At 47.2% G+C, this 24,079-nt stretch overlaps 1 protein-coding gene across 2 annotated transcripts in view; it reads left to right on the top strand.

Moving 5' to 3' along the window:
• Nucleotides 1–474: 474 nt before the first annotated feature.
• The window catches only part of EPHB1 (EPH receptor B1), a 430,653-nt gene continuing 407,048 nt past the window's right edge, over nucleotides 475–24,079 (top strand). The window contains exon 1 of one of the 2 annotated variants that reach the window (XM_082460821.1): nucleotides 475–13,095. In XM_082460821.1, coding sequence (XP_082316947.1) covers nucleotides 12,827–13,095 — 269 coding nt within the window. In that variant the 5' untranslated portion in view covers nucleotides 475–12,826. The remainder of the gene's footprint in view (nucleotides 13,096–24,079) is intronic. The other variant, XM_082460820.1, reaches the window with a different exon arrangement.

Below are 24,079 nucleotides of genomic sequence, written 5' to 3' on the forward strand. Positions count from 1 at the left end.
TGTCCCAGAGGTCTCTAAGACTTTCCTCAATTGTTTTCATTCTTTTTTCTTTATTCTGCTCTGCAGTACTTATTTCTACTATTTTATCTTCCAGGTCACTTTTCCATTCTTCTGCCTCAGTTATTCTGCTATTGATTCCTTCTAGAGAATTTTATATTTCATTTATTGTGTTGTTCATCATTGTTTGTTTGCTCTTTACTTCTTCTAGGTCCTTGTTAAACGTTTCTTGTATTTTCTCCATTCTATTTCCAAGATTTGGGATCATCTTTACTATCATTACTCTGAATTCTTTTGTAGGTAGACTGTCTATTTCCTCTTCATTTGTTTGGTCTGGTGAGTTTTTACCTTGTTTCTTCATGTTCTGTGTGTTTCTCTGTCTTCTCATTTTGCTTAACTTACTGTGTTTGGGGTCTCCTTTTCCCAGGCTGCAGGTTTGTAGTTCCTGTCGTTTTTGGTGTCTGTCCCCAGTGGCTCAGGTTGGTTCAGTGAGTCGTGTAGGCTTCCTGGTGGAGGGGACTGGTGCCTGTGTTCTGGTGAATGAGGCTGGATCTTGTCTTTCTGGTGGGCAGGGCCATGTCCAGTGGTATGTTTTGGGGCATCTGTGACCTTATTATGATTTTAGGGAGCCTCTCTGCTAATGAGTGGGGTTGTGTTCCTGTCCTGCTAGTTGTTTGTCATAGGGTGTCCAGCACTGTAGCTTGCTGGATTTTGAGTGAAGCTGGGTCTTAGTGTTGAGATGGCGATCTCTGGGAGAGTTTTTGCCGTTTCATAGTATGTGGTGCCAGGAGGTCTCTGGTGGACCAATGTCCTGAACTCGGCTCTCCCACATCAGAGGCACAGGTTTGACACCTGAACAGAGCACCAAGACCATGCCAGCCACACAGCCAGGTACATGGGTAGTTTCTTGCCTTTGGGGAGGTCTGAGGTCTTCTGCCAGCATTCAGTAGGCGTTCTGTAGGAGTTGTTCCACATTTAGATGTATTTCTGATGTATTTTTGGGGAGGAAGGCAATCTTCACGTCTTACTCCTCTGCCATCTTGAAGGTCTCTCCCATATTTATTTTTAATCTACTTCAAATTGATTATATTTGGTGTGAGAAAAAAAATCTAATTTTATCTTTTTCAAATTGTCTCAGCAACATTTATTGCTTGGTTTATCCCTTCCCCAGTACTTTGTAATTCTTTTTTTGACATGGATTTTCCATCTACACATTGGTCCTAAATCACTACATCAATTCCATATTGTTTTATTTATGGTAGCTTTATAATACATATGGATAGCTGATCAGGCAAGGTCCTCCATTCTGTTTGTTTTAAAAATTGTCTTGGTTGTTTTTGCCTTTTGCTTGTGAATTCGGAGTCAAATTGTCAAATTCTTCAAAAATATTGTGGATACTTTTATTGTGTTTGTATTAAATTTATAGTTAAAATTGGGGATAATTGCCATCACTTTTCTCACCCATGAACATGGTATATCTCCCCTGTTATTTAGGTTTTCCTTAATAGAGTCTTATACTTTTTTCCATACAGGCCTTTTAAAGCTTTCTTTGGATTTGTTCCAAGATACTTCAATGTTTGCTGCTATTAAAATGCTATACTATTGAAAATTACTTATTATTTTTTTGTTGATGTTTAGGAAAGCAGTAGAGTTTTATATATTGACTTTGTAACCAGCAAACTTGCTCATCTCTCATGTTGGGTCTAATGACTTGTCTGTACAGTCTCTTGGGTTTTCTAGATAGATAATCTTACTATTTATGACTCAATATGGTTTTCTTTCTTCCTTTCCATTCTTTATAGCTTTCATTTCTTTTTCATGTCTTACGAGTGCTGGCTAGGACCTGCAGTAAAATGTTTATTAGAAACAAAGAGAGCAGGCATCCTTTTCTTTTCCCCATCTTCAGAGGGAATGCTTCTGATGTTTGGCCATCTGATGGATTATTTGCTCTGGGGTTTTGGTGTATACCATGTCTCAAGATTAGAAAGTTTCTTCCTACCCTCTTATTAAATACTTTTTAAATTGTGAAAAAGTTATGAATTTTTATCAAATATTTATGTGTCTATGGTGATGAGTATATACATTTTTCCTTTAATCAGTTAATGAAGTGAATAGATTTCTCTAAAATTAGACTATCCTTACAATCCTAGGACAATCCCAAATTGGTCCCCTTAAAAAAAAGAAAGTATACAGTACATTGCTGGGTTCAGTTTGAGTATATTTTATTATATATTTGTGCATTTATTTGGTCCTTTATTTTCTTGTACAGTTCCTCTCAGGTTTTGATATCAAGGTTAAATTAGCTTCCTAACATGATTTGGGAAACATATCCTTGAATGTTTGGAGGAGAACTCACTGGCAAAACCATCTGGACTGAATGTTGTTTCCTTTTTGGTGCATAGATTGTTAATTACTGATTCAAATTATTTCATGGTAATGAGTCTATTCAAATATTCTATTTTTTTATGAATTAGATTGTTTATGTTATATTTTCCTATTTCATTCAAGTGGTTCATAGTATTCTCTAAACTTTCAGAGTTTTATTCTATACTTATGTCCCTCTTTTCATCCATAACACTTTGTCTCATTACAGATCTCTTGCAAACCAGCTCAATCTTGTTAGAAGCTTTTTCCATTTTATTAGTTCCTTTTTTTTTTCAGACAGTGAGTTTTGAGATGTGAGGTCTTTTTAATAATTTCTGTATTTTCCATTCCTGTATTTTTATGTATTTATCTTTATATTGTATTGCTTTCCTTTGAATTATTCTCAGTTTTATTGCTTAACTTAGTGATCTCTTCTATTCTTATAAACTTTCTAATATTCCAATATAAGATACAAAATTACCTTTAAATATCACTTTAGCTGCATGTCAAAATTCTGAGAGGTTGAGTTTTAATTATCATTCTATTTGAAATATTTTTCATTTCCCATTAAGATTTTTTATTTAAAGGTTGTTAAAGTGTGTTTCAAAGTTTCTTTTGTCATTGATTTCTAATTGAATTACTTTGAGGTTAGATGCTGTGATTTGTATGACCAATTATTTGGCCTTTGTTGAGACTTACTTACTTTGTGGCCTGGTAAGTAGTCAATTTTTGCAATTGTTCTACATATACTTGAGAATAATAGGCAATCACTAGTGATTGTATAGGGCTCTGCATATACCTCTTAAATTAAGTTGGGTAGTTATGTTGTTACAGTCTTCCAGTACCAATTTTCATCTGCTTGATCTATAATAACCAAATGAGGTATGTTAAAATCTCTCTCTATAATGGTAGATTTGTCAACTTCTGTTTGAAATTCTGCCCTTTTTTTTCTTTATACAATTTGAGTCCATGCCTTAGGTGCATAGAAATTCAGAATCCATGTGTCTTCCTAAAAAAAACTATTTATTTTATTATTGTGTATTGCTTCTTTCAGTACTAATAATGCCTTTTACTTAATTTTTTTGTGTTAATCTAGCTATAATGGATTTCTAAAATCAATATTTTCCTGGCATTTCCTGGCATATATTTTTCTTGTCCATTTACTTTGAACATTTTTGAATCCTTATTTTTTAGTGTGTTTCTTCCAACAATATATAACTGGATTTTCTTCTTAACCAGTATGATGTTCACCGTTTTAAATAAGTTTATTTCATTTATATTTACTATGTTGTCGATACATTTATTGTGATTACTAATATACTTGGATTTATTTCCATCATCCTATTTTGTGCTTTGTGTATGTATGCTGTGCTTTTCTTTCCTTAGTTTTTCTCCTTTCCTACTTACCATTGTATTGATTAAGTTTCATTATTCCCTTTTTCCCCCACTGCTTATCTGGGAAATGATTACCCATAACATTTTAAAGCATAACTGACTAGATAGACAAGATCTAAATTTTTTCAATACCTCTGCCTGCCTCCAGAATGGCACCAGCATTTTAAAAAACATTTAGCTTTTTAACTCCTATCTGAGATGCTGTTCATATTCAGTATTTTATTGTCATTTAGTATTTAGTGCTTTTACAAATGCCAAAGATTTGCCCACATTATTGCTTCTTTCATCTTACTGTGCTCTTTTGATTTCATTTCTCTTATTCATGAATGATTTCTTTTAGTAGCTCTCAGAGACAGTATCTTGGTGGTAAATGCCCTAAGTCTGGCTTGATAAAGCCTTTATTTTGCACTCAGTCCTGAATAAAAATTTAGCTGGATATAGGATTTTAGGTTATGCAAAATTTTAAATTCATAGTTATTTTCTTTCTGCACTTAACATTTTGCTGCTGGGAAAACTAATTGTCATTTCTTAAAAGTAACCATCATTTCTTTTCTTTCTTTTTTTTTTTTTTGAGTTTCATAGATTTTTAATATGTAATATTTTCTCTTTTTTAACTTTTTATTTTATATTGGAGTATAGCTTAACAATGTTGTGATAGTCTCAGGTGCACAGCAAAGCCATACTCAGCCATACACATACATGTATCCATTCTCCCCCAAACTCCCCTCCCATCCAGGCTGCCACATAACATTGAGCAGAGTTTCCTGTGCTATTGTCATTTCTTTCTGATCACTTTTAAGATTTTTTCTGTCTTTGGTGTCCTGAAGTTTCATTATGATTTGTCTAGGCATGAATATTTTTTGTTTATTCTGCTCAGGACTTCCTAAGTCTGTGCTTCCTAAATCTGAACAATCCATTTCTTCCATCAGTTCTGGAAAACTTTCTGCCATTTTCTCTTAATATTGCTTAACCACCCCCCACTACAATTACTTCAATTATTTCCTCTTAAGTATTTAAAAAATTATGATAGCTTTCTCTTTGCATCACCCATATACCTCAACCTCTTTTAATGTTTTACATCTCTTTACTTTTCTGTGTTGCATTATAGCCAATTTTCTCAGATTTAACGTGAAGTTCAGTAAACTTCTCTTTAAGCATATTTAATGTCTTAAGACTATCCATTTAGTTTTTAGTTTCAGTGTCTTTAAGTTTTTTCCTATTTTCTGTTGTTCTCTCATAAATGTATAGTTTTTTGTAGTGTCTTATTTTAAATATTGATATTTAAGTCTTTCTCTGATAGTTCTATAATAATGTGTCTACTCCATTTAGTCTGCTGAATTTTGCTTATGGTAGATTTATTCATGTGTTCTGTGATTTTGGATTGTGAGTTCATATTTGGCAGGGCTTTATCTGTGGGAATCTTATGGGGGGGTGTCCTTTTTGCATTTCCTTCTACCAACCCATTTACAACAAATTATTTTCAATTGAGTTCTTGACTTGGGAGATTTGAGATTAAGTAGTATAAATCTGAACTCAAGCCCATGGTAAGTGAAGGCCTATCACAGGAGTTCTGTGGAGAGGTTACTGTCTCTCACACCCAAGTCAAGCCCAGGTTGAGATGCAAGCTTCCTAGTCCTCTTCTCTGACAGTGGGTAAACGTTTTTCTCAGTCCAGTATTTCAGTGAAGGTGTTGCAATTTGAGGCCTCAACTTTATGCAGTGGTCTCAGTTCCAACTTTCTGTCTTGCATTCATTCAAAACCTTGTTTCCAAGTGATATACATTAAAATTCAAAGCATTAGATTTCTGGACCAGGGACTAGTCCCTGACCACGCTGCAGCATAAACTCCTACATTTATCATTCTGGATTTTAGTACTTTCTTTCTAGACTCTTGGGGATAATTATGGGCCCTGCAATGTATTGAAAAGAAGATACTTTACATATTATTGAGTTTTTTTCTGGATATGTTTAGCAAGAGTTTTGTGACTTAACCTATAGTATTACCATGAATAAAAGTTATTCTTTTACTATTTATTTTCCCCTTTGTTTTAGGTATGATATGTAAAATGATATTACTTTTTAGCCAAAAAGTCTTCTTTATCAATATTCAGTTTATTCATATTTGTTATTGGAAGTGATTTCTGTCATTTCTTATGCATTCTTCTTGTTTAACAATAATTTATCTTCTGTTTAATAATTTTTCAATTCCTTTTAAAATAAATATACAAGTTATATTTTATTTTTATCTTCTCCAGTGTTTTCAAAGGTATATATACTTCTTTAAATTGTATTTGTGGAAACCTTCAACTATTTAAAATTGTTTTTAAACTAATTTTAACTACTTTAAACCAATTTCAGTATTTGTAAAATACAAGCATTTAAGAAAAAAAAGCTTCTGAATCCCTCCTATGTGAACTAGGAATTTCACAAAGCTTTGTTCCCCCACCTAACATCCCCCTCCTCTTTGCTCTTAATATAATTTGAGCTATTAGATTTAGGTTTCTGTAATTTGAATTTTAACAACATGTATATTCTTTATTGAGACTACTTTTGATATTTTTATTCAATTTAAAAGTGGTTTGCAAACATTTAGACTTCTATTTTAATTGATTTTATGCTTGTCACCAAACTTCATCTCTATCATTTGGGTATATTTTCAAGTAACTTTTTTTTAAAACTGCTGCAAATTTTCTGAGACTGGAAAATTTAACTGAAAATGTCTGTTGCTTTTAGCCTGCTCAAATATATTATTTGTGTCACAAATTTTTCACTCATCAGAGTCTACAGCTCTGGCTCCATTTTCTTTTGGAATTTAGTGTTATGAAGTTAATGATATTTAGTCCAACTGTAGGTAATCTGGTTTGTTTTTCTATGTGTCTGTTTGTGTGTGCCCTTGGGTAGATGTAAGATTTCTTTAAAATATCTTCAAAAACATCACCAAGGTGGGACTATCAGGTCTTTACTCAGCTAAGTAAAGTTTTTTTTTTTAATATATTGATAGCTTTGCCATTACTTTCATGACATTTATACTGCTGCCTCTTTTAGGAACTCTAAACTCTTTCAGGAACGTTTCTGGGAATTCTTTGGAGTCCCTAGCCCCTGGCAAGCAGAACACAATTTTACGTATGTTGGTCCTCCATCTTGTGTCTTCCATATGTTCGTATTCTCTCTCAATGTTTTTCCTTTTCTGTCCATTTTGCATGCATTCTTGGAAAGATTCCCCAGCTTGTCTTCAACACCACTCATTCAATGCTCAGCAGCAACAAATCTGCTCTTTCCTGCCACACCAGTGTAGAGTTTAATTCTGCCCTGCATTTTTGTTTCCTTAAAACCCTCTCTCTCTCTCTTTCTCCTTCCTTCTCTCATTCTGTTGCCTTTTCCTCTTAGCCTGTTTTCTTGTCAGCTTCTTCCTTTGTCATGGAATTTGTCTTTATGCATACCAAGAAGCTTGTTGAAAATGTCTCTTGACTGGGCAAAGCATCATTTTTAAAGGGATGTTCCCCCTCTGAGTCTTGGAGGTACTGTCCCTGCTCTTTGTCTTGCAGTATTTCTAACAGGTCCCTGGACTCTCTTGACCCCTTTTCACTCCTTCTTGAGAAGGGAGGGACTCATAGTCCTGTTTTATGCTAGGCAGGAGGAGTGGATTGGCCTTGGGCCCCCATCTTCCTGCTTGCTTGATAGCTGAATCATCTTTTTAGACCTACAGCTGGAGGACCAGCCAGTGTAGGCTTCATCTAGTATATCTGCTCCACTGAGGTGGCATCTTTCTCCAACTACCATGTTGATTCTCTGGTGCTCTGACCTGATGTGTCACAGGAAACACTACACTCCTCAGTTGTACTGCTCCCACAATTATCACCATATCTGCCCCAGCCTCTTGATCTTTCTTCCCCTCCAGAATGCATTGTGTCTCCATCAGCCCATCATTGGTCCAGTTGTCTTGCTTATTTTCAGGCTCTTCTGGGTATAAGAAGACCTTGGGGAAGGGAGGAAGGTGACCTGGGGAAACTGTTCTTCATTTGGTTCAGAGTTGAAGCAATAACGGTGATGGATATTTACTCCATTCTCTGGTTAGTAGAGATCCTGGGTGTCTGAGTCAGGTATTGACAGAGTGGGAATTACCATGTATCTTCCTATTTCTTTAAAGCAAGTTCTCTTTATGGAAGAGAACTTGGCATATGTCATACATGTGTTTGATAGGTTTTTCTCCATCCAGCTTCATCTGCCTTATAAGGATTGTCAGTTCCTTCCACATCCTGGCAATTAGGTTGTCTGTCAGTGTTTATTCACCTTGTTACTCTGAGTCTTCATATTTGTCTGTATTTGCTGGGGTGTTTTCCTGAGAAATAGGGAGAGGCTTTGTTAGAAGCCTCTAGCCAGAGGCCATTTTGTATAGAAAGTCCCACAATGCATTTCAGTGTTTGTCTTCCCAAGGAGACCCTGAGATCCTTAAAGGGAGGGTTTGGGTCACAGACATCACTGGGTCCCCAGTACTTTGCAGGCAACCAACACTGAATTCCTGACCAATAAACATTGAAAGAACAAAAGAGGGAGAGGAAGCTTTTGTTATTTGTCTATTATCCATTGTTAAAATGTTTTAAATAACTCATAAATGATCCACCTGCCTCTCCAAAAAGAACTGATGAAAATGTGTCTTGCAGCTTAAGAATCTAATTAAAGGTAGCTTGGGTCATGGAGTGTATGACTAAACCTTTCATTTAAGCAGTTAAATAATGCTTAGAAAGAAAAAGATGGGATAAGAGAGCAACTTAATGTCTCAGGTACAAGACACCCATATGATCATCCTCAGGGTGGTTACTATTTGTCTATGCTCCCATTACTAAGTAGAATGAAGAAAACAGGCTTAAACTACAACAAAAAGGATGCAGGTTAGCGGTGAGCAGGAACTTTCTAATAGAGTAGCTTCATAATGTGTAGAATGGAAGCTGCGCAATTGCTTTCACTAGAAATGCTTTTCAATCTTTTAGACACAAAACTGTTTAGAGGTGGGGGTGACCTGGTTAGCTGCCCCAAAACCTTCCAGCCAGAAGGGCCTCTGAGCCCTAGCAAAAGGGCCAAGTCACCCTTGGGTGCCTGAGGGCCCTCAGCTGCTGGCTTGGAGGTAAGCATCTGTCACTTTGAAGGAGTGATTTAGTGATATCAAATAGCTGGGTGATTAATCAAGAAAATAAGTGAGCATTTGACTTCAGAGAGAAGAAAAAACAGCCAAGGAGTTGCTTTGGGGAAAATGGGCACCCAGGCTTGGAATCCCAAACCAATGGTGCTTTCAGGGATATTTACAGAGCATAAATCATTGCAAGAGAGAGATCAATCTGCTGCACGGCTAAATTAATATTTAACTTGCTCAGGATAAGTCAATCCCCTGGGTTATTAGAGAAATTAACGAAAGCCCTAAACTGACGCTATTCTTACCTGAGCCATCAGCATGTGCTAAAAGTCATCAGTGCCGTTCCCTCATACCCTTTCAAACTGTTGTGCCCTGTCCCCACCCCAATCCAACTCTCTCCTCTAACCCCTCTAATTTTTCCCCTACCTCCTTCTCTTCTTGCCACAGAATGCTTCCTTCAAATAAAACCTGATATAGTCAATAGATGCCGAGTAAATGAAAAGCTGACGGAACAGAGGTGAGGTCTGCAGCCCCATCCACTGACCACTTCCCTATCTGCATGTCCCCTGAGAGGACCTCAGAGAACAGTTTGAAACTCCTAGCCAGTGGCTCCCGAGCCTCAGTGTGCAGCAGAATCCACTGGCGTGAGGACTATAAAACACACCTGTGGCCCTACCACATCCCTACCAACTTAAAATCCTCGTGAGCCTTGGGGGTCAGAAGATATTAAGTGGGTGATTCTTGTGTAATTTTCCTGGCACAGGTTCAGAGACCCTGGCAGAGTACTTGGGACCCCTGTAATTGTGGTGTCCCAGTTGGATAATACCTTCAGCCAAGTCTGGAACTGCTGCTCTGTACCCACACAAGGAGCTGTAACACAAGACTGTGGGTGAGAGGGACCAGTTAAGGGACACCAAGGCTTCCTGGGAGAGGTGGGCTTTGGGTAGAAGTTGAGGGCAAGAAATTCAATTCATTTCATTTCAGTTTGCATGAAAACATCTGGTGCAGTGCTTGTATGCAGCAGGTGCGCAATAAACAGAAGTCATTCCCCTCGTGTCTCACTACCCACCGTCACCCTTTAGCTGTTAACCTTGCTTATTTTCCAGTCCTTCCCATCACCTGACACCTATTTCCTCTTTATTGTCATCCTTCTCCACTACACCGTAAGCTCCCTCAGAGCAGGGTCTGTGTCTGCGTCTCCCCAGCCTCGAGCAAGCCCTGCCTGGCTCATAGTAGGTACCCAATAAATATTTGTGGAATAAATGGGTGAGTGCATAGCTAGCCAGGTGCAAGGGAAGGAGAGCCTGGGTTGGGTGTGGGGATGGTGAGGGGATCAAGCTGGCTGAGCAGCCCAGCCCAGAGGGAGGCTGGCAAAGTCTGGGTTGAGAAGGCATGTTCCAGGGAGCTTGTAGAGGAATCTGGATGCCACGCTAAAGTGGTTGGTCTTTCTTTGGCAGACAATGAGGAGCCATTAGGTTTCTGTGCTGGGAAGAGATAAGATCAAGCTTGGCTTGAGGAGGATTGGTTTGCCAGCAGAGTGCAGAAGGATTGGAGAGGGGAGGGAATGGAAGCTGGGTGACCAAAGCAGCAGGCTGGCACTGGGACAGGCTCACGGGCATGGGCCAAGGGCATCAGAAGCAAGCTGTGGCACAGGGGACTCTGCCTAAGGTACCTCTCAAAAGACTGTGATGTTCATACAGTGGATTTTGTGTTTTGTATTCAATATGCATCAAAAACAAGACCCCAGTCCTTCCTCCTTGTAAAGTAAGAAAATTTTATTTATGATGTGTGTAGTTTACTTACCCTGCCTCAAAAAAAAGAAGGTTAAATATTACATTTTTTTCCTTTAGGAAATATAATTTGGGACAATTATCAACCCCATTTTTTGGTCCTTATTCCTATGGAAACTGTATATATTTTCTTCTTGGGTGCTCTTTATGACTTTTAAAAATATTTTAAAAAAGTAATTTAGAAGTAAGTTTTCAAATAAAGCAATATTTCTTAAAAAAAAAAAAAGACTGTGATGTAGCAAAGGACAGAAAGGAGTCTGAGACTCATCCATTGATCCATCCATGGGGGGAGGGCTGAAGGCAGAAGAGCAGGTGAAGCTGCTGAGGGATTGTCCATGGACCCAGCAAGAGTTGAAGAGGGAACAGTAAGAAGTGCTGAGATAGGTAGGAGGAGAGCGGGCACCATGGAAACTGAGGCAAGAGCTCCCTGATGTCAAGGGTGCTGAGGGCTTAGGAGGACTATGGGTAACTGGGAGTGGGTCATTCCCGGGGTGATGGCTCCAGAGATGTTGGGATGTACTTGGTGGGGTGAGGCAGGACAGAGGGCAGCTGGCACGCCGTTAAGGAGGAGGATGAGGGAGTGAAGGCTGGTGCCGAGGCAGGGTGGGATGGAAAGTAGTGGGGAGGGAGGCAGCCTGAGTCAGAGTGGGGGGAGCAAAACAGTGTCAGGATGGGGAGAGGAGTCTGGCTATGACTGAGGGGTGGGGGCAGTCCCAGCAAAGGAAGACTAAACATTCAGGGTGGGAAGCTGATTTGGCAAAACTGGAAGAGGAGGACGTAGAGCATGGGAGGGGGCATCACATCTGCCCATAGTTAAGTCATTGACAAATCTGGGAAAGGCTTGGTGGGGAAGAGGCGACTGTTGGGGGGTTGACCTAACAGGTCCTCCCTGACCCTGTAGGACCAGACCATCATCAGGTCTGGGGTGGGGGTGATGGGATGAGGACATTTCTCCAGCATAGCTTTACAGCCTCAAGGCAGATCTTGAACGCTCCGGCTATCCCTAGAGACAGGAAAAGAAAGCAGAGCTGGGGGTGCTGAGCCGGGGAGAATGGCTCCTGCCTCCAATGCCCTGTCCTCCTGTTGCTGCCTCTGCAAGTCCTTCCAGCCCCTCCCCCACAGTTTTGGTGCCTTCCCCCGCCTGCCACCTTGCAGAGCTCTCGCTGCCCCTATTGCATTCTGCCCCTCTAAGGGGCTGTGTGACCACTGGTCCCTCCCGCCTGACCTGTCCTCTGGTGTCGGGGCCCTCGGTGGATGTTCACAGGACACGTGGAGAAGTGAAAACTAAGGGCAGCCAGAGACTTCTGGGGGACAAGAGCAGCAGGGAGCTGAACAGGAAGCATATCCAGTGCCCTGCACCCTGGGGCTACCGCCCCCACATTCTCTGAACCTCATTCATTCAGTCAACAGACACATGTCATCGCCTTCGACGGGCCAGGCATTGTTCTAGGCGCTGGCCATTCCGTAGTGAACAACGCGCACACGAATCCCGTTCTGGTAAGGAGAGACCCACAGTAAACAAAATTGATTAGTAAAACCCACAGTGTGTTAGGTGAAGTGCCATGGACAAGAGGGATAGGGTGTGCCATGGGGGCTGCACTAAATAGAGTAGTCAGGGTAGTCTCGCTGAGAAGATGAAAGAAGACAAACTTGATTATCTATAGTTCACCTAGTCCTGGGGGGCTGTAAGGGGAAGGGTCTTAGTCGGCCCCTTCCCTAGGCCCCCTAGGTTAGGGCATGGAGAGCTGGGGCCGGCCGGTGCGGTTCTCTGAGAGCACCACCAGGGGGAGCCCGGACCCCTCCTAGCGCCTTCCGAGCCCTCCCGCACAGCCTTGCAAGCAAAAGTTTTTCTTAAACTAACAATGCCAGTGTAAGGAGGTGCTCGCGCCTGATTGGACGGGGGAATTTTGCAGGTTTGATTCCTTGATTGGACAGGAGGTGTTAGGGGTGGGGAGAGAGCTGATGGTGGGGGATCCCGCACCCTCCCCCGTCAGTCTGGCCGGCTCAGTCCTCCAGTAGGCTCGGCTGTAGCTCGCAATGTGACACCAGGACGAACACGCACTCGCGCGCTCTCCCCGGCTCGCACTCCCTCGCCCGCTCTCTCACACACACGCACGCACACACCCACCTCTCCCATAAACACACACACACACATGCACACCCACACCCACGCGCGCCCGCACCGCCCCACGCGCGCACAATCCCGCCCACGCCCACGTCGCGCTCCGGGGAGTCCGGTCCCGGCCAGAGCGCGAAAGGATACGGAGAAGCCACCGGCGGGGAGCGCAGCGGCACCCCGAGACGCGGTGCCCTCCCCCCGCGGCCGCCTCGGCTCGGGCTCGGCCTGGGGACCGCCGGCCGGCGATGGCCCTGGACTGCCTGCTGCTGCTCCTCCTGGCATCCGCAGTGGCCGCGATGGAAGGTAACGTACCCACCGCGGAGCAAGTTGGCGGCTGTATCCCCGGGGCTTCTGTGGCTGTTACGCGTCGCCTGCATCCCGCGACCCGAGGGCCAGGTTGTTGCGGAGCATCGGCCGCGGCCGAGCGCGGGTCTGGGGCGGCACCCACCCGCGCGCCCCCGGCTGGCTCTCGGCTCCCGCAGCTGGTTCGCGGAGCCCTCTGGCTCCCGCGCCCGGGCGCTCCTTAGCAGCCCCGGTCTCCCGCAGCTCGGCTCAGAAAGCACGGAGCCCGCTGCATTGCGGTGCAGGCTCCTTAGCTCCGGCGGAGACGGGCGTTGGGGAGGAAGGGGCGCCTCAGGCGGTCCGGCCCCTGGAGTGCGGGCGTCAGTCTGCTCGCTTCCTATCCCAGGCACGGATGCTCTTAGGCAGCCGCGCGCCACCTCTCCTTTTCCTCCGCTCGGGATCCGCGGACTCCAGGACTCGGCCCGGCGGGCTAGCGCTGCGCGCCGGGACCGGAGAAGCTCTGCCCCGGTACCTCGCAAGTGGCTGCCGAATGAGAGGGGCTGAGTTCATTGGCCCGACCCTCGGGGGACAGCTGGTGGTACCGAAGCCTGCGGGCTGCATCTTTCCCGGGTCAGTCGGGGCGAGGTGGACAGCTTTGTCGCCTCTTGCTCCTGAAAACGGGGGTGGGGTGGGGTGGGTGATCAGTCCTGACGAAACTCGCCCAGTATCCCTCCGGCCTGGGAAGGTAGCCGACGCGCAGCGACGCTCTCCCTGCTACTTCAGCCTTGGCTGTGCCTCTGCCGCCGTGGCCCGGAAAGCGCGCTCCGCGGGCACAGCGCCTGGCGCAGCAGGGAGACCCGCGCTCGGCGGCGCCCGCGAATCCCTGTGGGAAATCCCTGCCCCTCTCCCGCCTCCCGCCCCCTTCCCCCGCCCCATTCCTCGAAGCCGAGCGGCGGCCGCAGCCCCCTCCCGAAACGCAGCCGGCCTAGAGCGGAGTTTAGTGCCGGGATGGAAGCAATTCTGGGGGGAGATACGCTCCTCAGCCCCGCAGCCCCGGTGTCCGGCGTGGGTGAAACTCCACCGAGGGACTCCGCACGCAGACCCCGGCGCCCGCGCCGCCTTCCGAGCTGGGAGCTCGCTCCGCTGGGCCGCCCAGGTCCTCGTCCAACTGCTACTGGTTGCCCAGCGGAACCCTCCGCCCGGCCCCAAATCCCGTGGTTCAGCGACCCGACCCCTCCGGAAAGTGCTGCCCTTCTCGAAGCGAAGTTGGGGCCTTGTGGCCCCGAGGCGGGGCTAAGATTACCCGACCCGGTAGCGAAGACCACCATATCCCGCGTTCGTTCTGGTGGCGGCGCGGGGGTGCGGCGATTAATGCCTAGAAAGCTCGCTTTTGCTTTTCTGAAGGTGGCTTTTTGTCTGCCCTCCGCCTGCCGCTGCCCTTTCTGGCTGCTGGGTCTTTGTGCCGAGGGGGTTGCTTTTGGGAACGTGCAGGGAGCGCGGTCAACACCCCGCAGAAGGGATGCTCGGATTTGGCTTATTGAGAGGCAAGCGCGGGAGCGGTTGAATTAGGACAAGCCAGGCGAGGCACACCTCCAAACCAGTCGGGAAGACCTGGGAGAGCGGGCATTTGCAATGGGCGAGGCCACACTGGACTTTCTAATGCTGGGGCGGCGCGTGCTGCCCGCCGATCTTCGCGCTCCTTGGAGGGTCAGCGGCTCGGTCTCGGAGAGCAGATAGGTGCCTACTTGGGGAGCCTGGTCTCGGCGTTGGGTCTCCATCGTTGAAGGAGGGCACATGCATTCGAGCGAAATTGGAGAGCAAATGTGTGGGAACTCACTGGGCGTCTGGCGGCGCGCGGTTTCTGCCCTAGACCCCCTCTTGGCTAGCCCTCCCTATCTGCTGGGCTGGAGAGGCCCCAAGGAGGGTGCCGTGGTGCCGGCGCCCAGCCGCGCGTACCGGTCCTGTCACCCAGGCCGTCTGGAGCCTTTCCCTCCTCGCAGCTCGGAAACTTTACCATTAGCCTGGTCAGAAGAGCCCGGCTTTCTGGGCTGAACGTCTGTCTCTCCAGTAAGGGTTAAAAGAAATGCCACGTTCAGCAGAATATTAAAGCAGCCCTGGCGTCCCTGCTCAGTGCACAGGGATAGTCCACACCATTCACTCCTTCCTCTCCCCGATGAGCACAGGCAGGCTCATTTTCTCCTCCTCACACGCGGAGCTGCCTTCCCGCCGGGTTGGCTGGGCTGGGGCCAGCGTCATTCGGTTTGCGATGAGTGAGGAATAATTATCAGAAAAGTGGATCAATGAGCTGCCTACACAGAGAGCAGATCCCTCTCCCACTGCCGTGGCCAGGCGGCGCCTCCCCTTGCTGGTTTGGCCACTTTTGTGTCTTGTCTGTCTTCTTTCTCTCGTGGGTCTCTGTTGGAATTTCAGTGGGCCCTTGTCACCCAGGGCAAGCAGCTCCAAGAGCAGTCAGGTCCTCAGCCCAGGCCAGGGCAGGGACAAAGGGATAACGGCAGCCGTGGGCCAGGTGGTGGGGACACTTAGCCAGGAGCAGGTGGAGCCCTAGGAGATCCTCTGCCTGGGTGGAAGGAGGGAAGGGGCTGGCTGACCTGGAGAGTGAGAGGCCCACACTGAAGGAGACGGCCCCTTCCCTCCTCCCTTCCCTCCCCACTTACAGCCCGCTCTGCTGTGTGGGGAGAGAGATGGCATGCAGGGCAGAGGCATGGGCTTTTAAAGGCTATTTTCAGAGGGGAGCAGGCAGGCTGGGAGACAGGGATGCTGACATACTCTGGGCTTCTATACACAGAACCAGGACTCTTTTCTCTGTCTCCGGAAAAACAACTGCCTCTTCAAGTCCATGTCTTTTCACCCTGGGCCTGAGAGCTTGTTGAGAACGGGCTGCTGGTGTCTGCGGGCTGCATTCTCTGAGCTGCCCTTTGGCCCATACCCTTTGCGTCGGGGTCTGGAGACCTGGACTTCTCTTGAGGTGCTTCTGAGGTGTTGGGCTGGCTGCAGACACTTCTCCCTCCGAGTGGTGTATTCCTCGGCTAAGCGTGTTGGCCCTTCTGGGAGGCAGTGCCCTGGAATCACTGACAGCTCATAGCATCCTCCCAGCCCGAGTACCCGCGGGCGTCCACGAATGACCATAGACTTGCAGGTGGCCTCCGTGTTCACGCTCGCTGACCAGAGCACTCCCCGGAGAACCGCTCTTTGATGTGGCCCAGAGTGAAATCCTGGGCTTGCCACCCTTGTACGTGCACACGTTTGATTTGGTGGTAGGGCTTAACAAATAGTGAGTTCTCGAAGGAATTGCTGATGTATGAATACATACACCCTTGAGTTACTGCACCCCTTCTTGGGGTACCCCACCTTGACATGCAAGGGCACTGAATCTCACCGTTCACAGTTTGTGGCGAAAAACCCCAACCTCAGCCTGTGTGCCTACAACAGGCCACCAGGCCAGGTGGTAATTGGCAGTTTCTGCATTTTCTGTTAATATTCATTTGCTACATGTGCCTCTGTTTTGGGTATCCATGAGCGTGCATGAGCTGGCAAGCGGTAGCAGGCGCCAAAGATTGAAAAAAATGTCTGGGAGAGAAAAGTAAATTTGTGAGACTTCTATCCATTAGTTGATTATATTTTCTGTGCGTTATGAAACAGTTACCATTACTCAGTGTTTGTGGAGGGACCCCGAAGCCAGTGAGTGGAATGCTGGCGAGGAAAGGTAACGCAACCCTGGGCCATTGCTTGAGAAAAGTTTTGGCAGTGTAGACAGCTACAGAGTTAGGACCCAGCCCTGGCCAGAACCTTCTGGGTTGGCAAAGCAGAGCTGCCAGTAGCTGGAGATGCTCACCCATTCCAGCCTTAGAAGTTGGACAGGTAACGTACGTTATGAGGATATCCCTGTACTGGTTTAAAAATAAAGATGCTATTAAAGTCAAAGATGCATTCATATTATTAAACTAAAACAATCATCTTAGCTAATCCTCAGGAGTTCTTAGAAACCCTAAGGTTCAGGAGCGTAGGGTTTCCAGCGTGGGCAAAGGGTGGAGGCAGTTTTGGAAGCCAGTCATCTCAGGTAGGGATTTTTAGGCTTTAGGCAGCCTCATGGCACCTGGGCAATTTGCTATAGACTCCTGGACTCTTCCCACAAAAGTTCAGCAGGTCTGGATAGATCCTGAAAGTCTGCATTCTGGCCTCCCAGAAAATCCTGTTGCAGGTGCTTCCTGGAATTTCTGCCCAGGGGAATGGTTCTAAAATAGGCTGCGGTCACAAATCCTGGGCAGGTCTTGCTCCACTTTGCACTTACTGAATGGCCTGGGATCTTCATTTTTAATAAAGGGCCCCAGTGATTCAGATGCAGGCAGTCTGGCACCGGTATATTTGGGAACTGCTGATAATAGCTAACACTTATCGCTAGGTGTTGTTCTAGGTGCTTTACATAAATTAATTCACTTAATCTTTAGACAACCCTATCAGGTAGGTATTATTATTAACCCTCCTCTCCCATTTTTCAGATGAGAAGACTGAGGTACAGGGTGGTTGAGTAATTTGATAAGGCCACATAGCTACTGAGAGGCTTGCACTGGAACCTAGGTGGTCAGGTTCTGGGGTTTGTGTTCTTAACCACTCCACCTCACTACATCACTTTTGTAGGCTTTGCATGAAGAAAGGTTCAGATCCACCTGAATCCATGGGCGGGAGGAATTCTAACGCTGATTGAGCCACTGGCCGTTGGGTACTCCGTTGATTACTGGGGACTCCATGTTTCCATGGTCACGGGAGAAGAGATGAGTGAAAGTTTCATATAATCCCAACACTTCAGCTGAAGCACCAGTTTCCTACCCCTTCTTTCCCACCTCCCACCCTATTCCCATCTTGTACACAGGCAGACACAGGGCTAGGGACCTGTACCGTGGTGAAGCTTCTGATAAGGAATCTAGTAGAAAGACTGGGAGCATCTTTGTTCCTCTTCTTGCCCTGGCCGCTCTCCCAAGGAAGAAATGATTGCGGACAAAGGTCCCTAAAGGAGATGGGCCTGGGCACCCAGTGCATCCTGGGGGCAGTGGAGGGAGCACACTGGATCCTTACCTGTTCCCCCCCCCCACCACCACCAATAGTCTGGAGCACATCCCTGTACCTGGATTCTAGGAGTCCACATTCCTTGGAAGAGCTCCCTTTATGCCTCCCTCTTCTGCATTAGCCACTTAAGCAACCTGAATATTTCCATCAGATTTCCATGTCTCCAAAGGTGGTGGAGAAACAGCATTGGATGCCTGCCCTTCTGAGGAAATTACTATAATAATAAAGTAACACCCTGGGAGAGATTCCATATTTAAAAGCACAGTTTTGCATGAGAAATTTCTCAGCCCCTTCCGTGGATTGCATTTCAATTACAGCAATAGTCAGGGTCCCCAGGTGTGTGTTTGTGCTCAGAAGGGGGGCATTGAGTGGCCAGGTCAGGGCCACCTGCTCCATCAAAGGCCCTCAAGCCTGAGGTCTGAGTCACCTCACTGGCTTTTGTTGATCACTCCTCTGGGGGGGTTAGAGAGATGGGAACACACTGTGCAGGGAGGCCTGGAGGGTGGTGGGCTTGATTCTTCTTTACTAATGGAACACTGCTTTCCATCTGACCTAAGACACAGGAAGCAACCGGATGTACAGTTCGCTCTCTCCCTCCCTGTGCCCCAGTTTCCTCATTGTTGAAAGGCTAACGGAGGGGCCGTTATGATGGAGAGGGTAGCAGGGACTTGGGGTGGGCGCAAACCCCAGGGTAGAAGCAGTAGTAGAAGTAGGAGGTTTGGGGGTGACAGCTGTGGGTAAAATGCAGTCTGGGACATGGGGACCCCCTGACTAGTTGTGGGTGAGGTGTGGATCCTCTTAGGCTGACAGGGGTTCTGCCGCAGCACCTCAGAGATGAGTGAGGGTGAGCTGGGCCGACATTAAGAAGGGTCTTAGGCTGGTGCCCTCCATGAGGAGACCTTGCTCCCGGGACCTCTTGTTGGCCTGGTCCAGGCCTGCTGACCTGGTCCAGCACTGGGTCCACAGTCTCCACTGGTCCCATGTAGAATCATCCACCAGGTGTTTCTCGGTGCAACTGGCTTTTACGTTTGCCACTAACTTTGTGAAAGAGAAGGTTTCACTTCCACAGCCTAGGAAGAATATCTTACCCACCTGCTGCCTCATTCCCAGGGAAGCGTGGGAGCCAAAAATCTGGGGCCCTTCACTACATCATAACGACCCCCATAATGGGGGCTTCAGGATGCTCATCTGCTAGAGAGGCTGGAAAGGTGATGAAAAAGGCCGTCTCCCACTCTGCCCCCAGCAGAGGTGTTCCTCCAGGGCAGGGAAACCCCAGTGCCCGCAGACAAACCATTAGCAGCTTCTGAAGGAGGCTGCTCTGTCCCCTCATGGAAGGTTCCCAGAATTCTCTGGAGCAGATTTGGGCCAACGTGGAAACATATAGGACATTTCCTGAGAATTACCAGGACTCATTTCTGCCCACAAGTTGCACCTGAGGCCCGGAGTCTCTCCTCTCGTCCCTCCCGTTTCCTGGCAGCAAGTGACAAAATGACTGATTTGAATTTAACCTCCTTGTTCTGCTTCTCCATCCCCCCAGTGGAGGTGATAATGAGCAGAGAAATGGGCAGAGGCAGGTGGCCAGGAGGGGAGGGGCAAGTGAGGGAACAGGGGCCCCAGGCTGCAGCCTAGCACTAGCTTCTGAAGTCCTTGGGACTGATCCTGGGGCCGCTTCAACTCCTGGGGGCCAACAGGGGGTCAGGCTTGTTCCCAGGGCCCCGACATGTTGGGAGCAAGACTGGAGACAAGTTTTAGGGAAGGGAAGAGACTTTCCAGAAATCTTACAGCCTAGCAGCACTACAGCCAGGACTAGACTAAGCTTCTATTGCCCATTTACCATGTGCCGATCCCATACCCTTAATATCCAAGCATCTGTTTGTTCTCCCATTTTACAAGTGAGGAAGCTGAGGCATTACTGGCACAAGAGCTAAGATTCAAACCGAAGTCTTGACAAATTGAAGTTGGACAGCTCCTCAGCCTCTGCCTCCCAGTTCAGTGCCTTTTCTATTGAACATTGCTTACTCATGAATGAAAGCAGGGAGCACTTATTAAGCACCAGCTGTTTATTCACTGTTCTGCCAGGTGCTGTCAAAGGTACCAGACAATATCCTGGCCTCTGTGCCCAAGTCCCTGTGGCCAGGCTGTCCTCCTGCTCGCTGGAACTGCCCCACCTGTGCCCCCAGCTGGAGGAAGAGCTTCTTCCTTCTCCGTTTGCATTTTCCTGTTTGCACATGGCCTTTCCCATGTTGTCCCACCAGTCAGACCCCCACTGTGGTCATTAGTGGTTTTCTTTTTGCTGCGTGTCCGTCTGGCTCTTGTCTTTGATGTGCTGCTTAGACGGTGGCGGCTTGGCATCTGGGCCAGGCTCGTGATGGTGGGGGTGTGTGGGGAGCAGGTTTCTGTGGGCCTCCTAGAGCTCCCGCCACAGGCCCGCCTTCCAGAGGGAGGGCCAGTTGTCCACGTTCTCCTCTGGGGACCGCCCTGACTTCTGCCGTGTGCACCCTGCCCTGCCTGGGGCCGTGTTACTCCCAGAGCTCTGGCAGCTCCTGTCCGTCAGGACAGGTGCAGACCCACAACATCAGGGGAGGACACGGGGATTTAGCATCAGGTTTGAGTGTGGAAGGGCATGTAGGAGGAGGGGGGAGAGAAACCCCTCCGCATCCTAGTCTCACTGGACAGTGCCCAGTCCCCCTGGGGCCGTGCCTGTGGACGGTGCTGAACAGGAGGACCGGGAATAAGAGCAGGCAGCTTCATCGACAGGGTGGCAGAGAAAACGCCTTATCTGTGAGAGGCAGCTGGGCCCTGCAGTTCATTGTTCTGTTGTTTTCCTCTTGCTGTTTTTTCAGTACATCAAGGTGGGACCTCTGCCCTTGGCTTTCTCATTGATACTGAGGCTTGAGCTGTGTGGTGAGCTTGGAAGGAGGAGAAAGAAGGGAGGAACCTCGCTCGGGAGGGCTGGGAGGGGAGCCCAAAGAGGGATGCTCTCAGTCCCTGTGGCAATGCAGCCAAGTGGTCTGGATGCATTGGGGATGGGGTGGAGCGCAGGCTGTAAGCTTCAGGGCAAGGAAGAGGGTCTTAGTATCAGACCATCCACGGAGCTGTGGGTGGGTGCCCAGGGGCCTGTGTTGGGCACTGGTCAGACCATACTTTGGGTGTCAGACCACACTGTGCTACTTAGGTTTACCCTGGCTGGGGCGTGTGTGAATCTCTTCCAGCACCTTGAGGACTGATGCGAGACCCTTCGCAATCTGGGTCCCCCTTTCTCCGACTCTGGTCCTGCCAGCAGCACCTCCTGCTGCTCCGTCTTCCCCTGCTCCACACGGGCACAGGTGCACACACGCTGCACAGGTACACACACCCCGGGCATCCCCTTTCCTTTTTCCCCGTCTGTCCTGGGGCCCAACTGAGTGTTCTGCTGCCATGTGCCTCCGGGTCTGCACCTGCTTGCTCTGCCTGCGTTGCGTTTGTCACTGATCTTTCCTTGGCTAGCTCTAACTTAGTCTTTAGAATTTGCTATAGTGGTTGCCTCCTCTTGGAAGCCTTCCTCGTAGCCCCAGGCTGGACTAAGTGGCCTGCTGGTCCCCACCACAGCTGCTTCTGCCTCCCTCTGCGGGAGCACAGTCCACACTGGTCTGCAATTGCGTGTTTATTTCACTGGAGACTCCGCAGCTCTGTGAGCCCCTGAAGGGTGGGGCTCTGTCTTCATTGTCATGGAATCCCCAGCATGTGACATACAGGTAGCAGCAATGTGTATGTTGTATTAATGAATGCAAAGAAAGAAAAGGTCAGTAGAACACACAAAAACCTGAAATCATGTCTTATGTGGTAGTTTAAAACATGTCTGCAAATTTTTTGATTTTCTTTTCATCAAAATATGAAACCTAGCTCTTCTCCATTTAAGTATAGGTTGGGCTTCTGCTCACTCTGATGAATAGAACATGGCAGAAGTGATCTTGCCTAACTTTGGAGGAGAGATCAGAGAAGATACTACAGCTTCTGCCTGACTGTCTCTCACGAGGGATGTGAGACCTTGTGACCCTGCCACCATATTGTGAGGAAGCCCAAGCAACTTGGAGAGACCACGTGGAGATGTTCTAGCCACAGCCCTAGCTTAAATCCCAGCCCACTGCCAGCATCAAATGCCAGACATCTGAGTGAGTGAGTCTTCAGATGGTTGCAGCCTCCATCTTTCCAGCCATTTCTGCTGACTCTCAGTGGGAAGAGACAGGATTTCCTCACTGAGCCCTGTCCAAATTATAGATTTATGAACAAAATAAATCTTGTCATAGTTTAAAACCACTAGGTTTTGGATTGGTCTGTTATGTAGCAATTGATAACCAAAATATCCTAGGAGAAGTAGTAGAAGTAAAATGGTTTAGAGAAGATTAGAGAGGACTTAAGGAGAGGCTGGGGAGAGGGAAGAGAAATGGTATCTCATTCATTCAACATCTAAGAAATATTTGTCAACCTCCTACTATGTGCCAGGTAGTATGTGCAAAACAGGGAGTGATGGAAAGGGAGCCCAGCCTTTGGGAGCATCTTAGTGGCAGGACAGACAGTCATTAAGAAGACAAATAATGTAGAACATAATTTTAGGAAAGTACTATAAACGGAGTAAACAGGGTGATGTGATTGAGGGTGATGGGTGCAGTCTTGGGCAACCGAAAATGAGGGGAGAAGGTGGGGAAGGGAAGACCTCTCTCTGTGAATACATGAAGGGTCATTTTGCCAAGCAGGCTTAGCTTTACTCAGCATGGGAGATGGATTTCGGCATGATTATTAAATTCTTTCCAGACAAACTGAACCAAGCTGGGATAGGCTGCCTTGAGGGATGACACAGTGCCATCCCGGGGTATCCAAGGAGGGCTGAGCCACTCCCAGAGGTGAGAGCCCAAATTCTACAAGAGGCAAATGGGGAGTGGGAGCAGAGGGGCAGAACTGACATCTTGGCCTGGGAGCCATCAGGTTCATGAATACTCATACAGAGCACATTTATTGAGCATCTACATGAGAAACTTTGTACTTGAAGCTGAAAACATGAAGGTCAAGAAGACACAGCCTTTCCTTCCAGGAGCTCACCGATTAACAGACTGGTGGGGGAGACAGAGCCATGCAAACTACAAGCTGTAACAGGATGTATGATGGCATATGCTAGCTGTGGTATAACAGTTACACATCAGCTGCTAGGAGAAACCAAAGGAGGGGGTCATACTTCCAATGGGAAGGATTTGAAGCAAGAGTGTGTGTGCAAGAGAGAGAAACAGAGATAGAGACATGGGGAAAGCTCCTTGGAGGGTGGGTAGAAATTTGTCAGACAGAGATGGGAGTGGGTAGGGATGAGAAACCAAGACTGATAGTCATTCCTATTCTCTGTCTTATGAAGGTGGACTTCCGGAGCTCTCCATGAAGGGCTTTACCTATTTTATTAGCCATATCTTTGGTTGTAGGGACAGATGTACAACTCAAGCTGGAGAAAAGCAAAGGGTAAGGAGTGATTACTGGCCCTTGTTATTCCTGGACAGTTTGTGACTTAGGTTGTGATAATATTTGGGGCACCAAGGCTGTCTTAAGACTCAGTCTCCCTTTCTTCATTCCTTAGCTTTGTGTCTGTGTCAACCCAGGTCCTGGCAGAAAACACATGGCATTCTCAAAGGGTTAATTGAGGAGAGTTTAGTGAAGAGACTCTTCCCAGAGGTATGAACAGGGTTAAGGGAACCAAAAAGTGTGGGATGCACCCAGGGTCTGGCAATAGTGGGAAGCCATAGCTCCCCAAGGCCAGAAGGGGGAAGGGGAGGGACTGGTGCCACCAGGACCTGGCAAGAGCTGTACTTGGAGAGGGCTCCCTAATGGGAGCTGTAGACGTTGATAGAGGAATGCAGCTGCTGCCCAAACCATGCATGGGGATGGGGGGAGGGGCATCATATAT

This window comes from Balaenoptera physalus (genome assembly GCF_965194825.1).
Source record: "Balaenoptera physalus genome assembly, chromosome: 4".
NCBI lineage: Eukaryota > Metazoa > Chordata > Mammalia > Artiodactyla > Balaenopteridae > Balaenoptera > Balaenoptera physalus.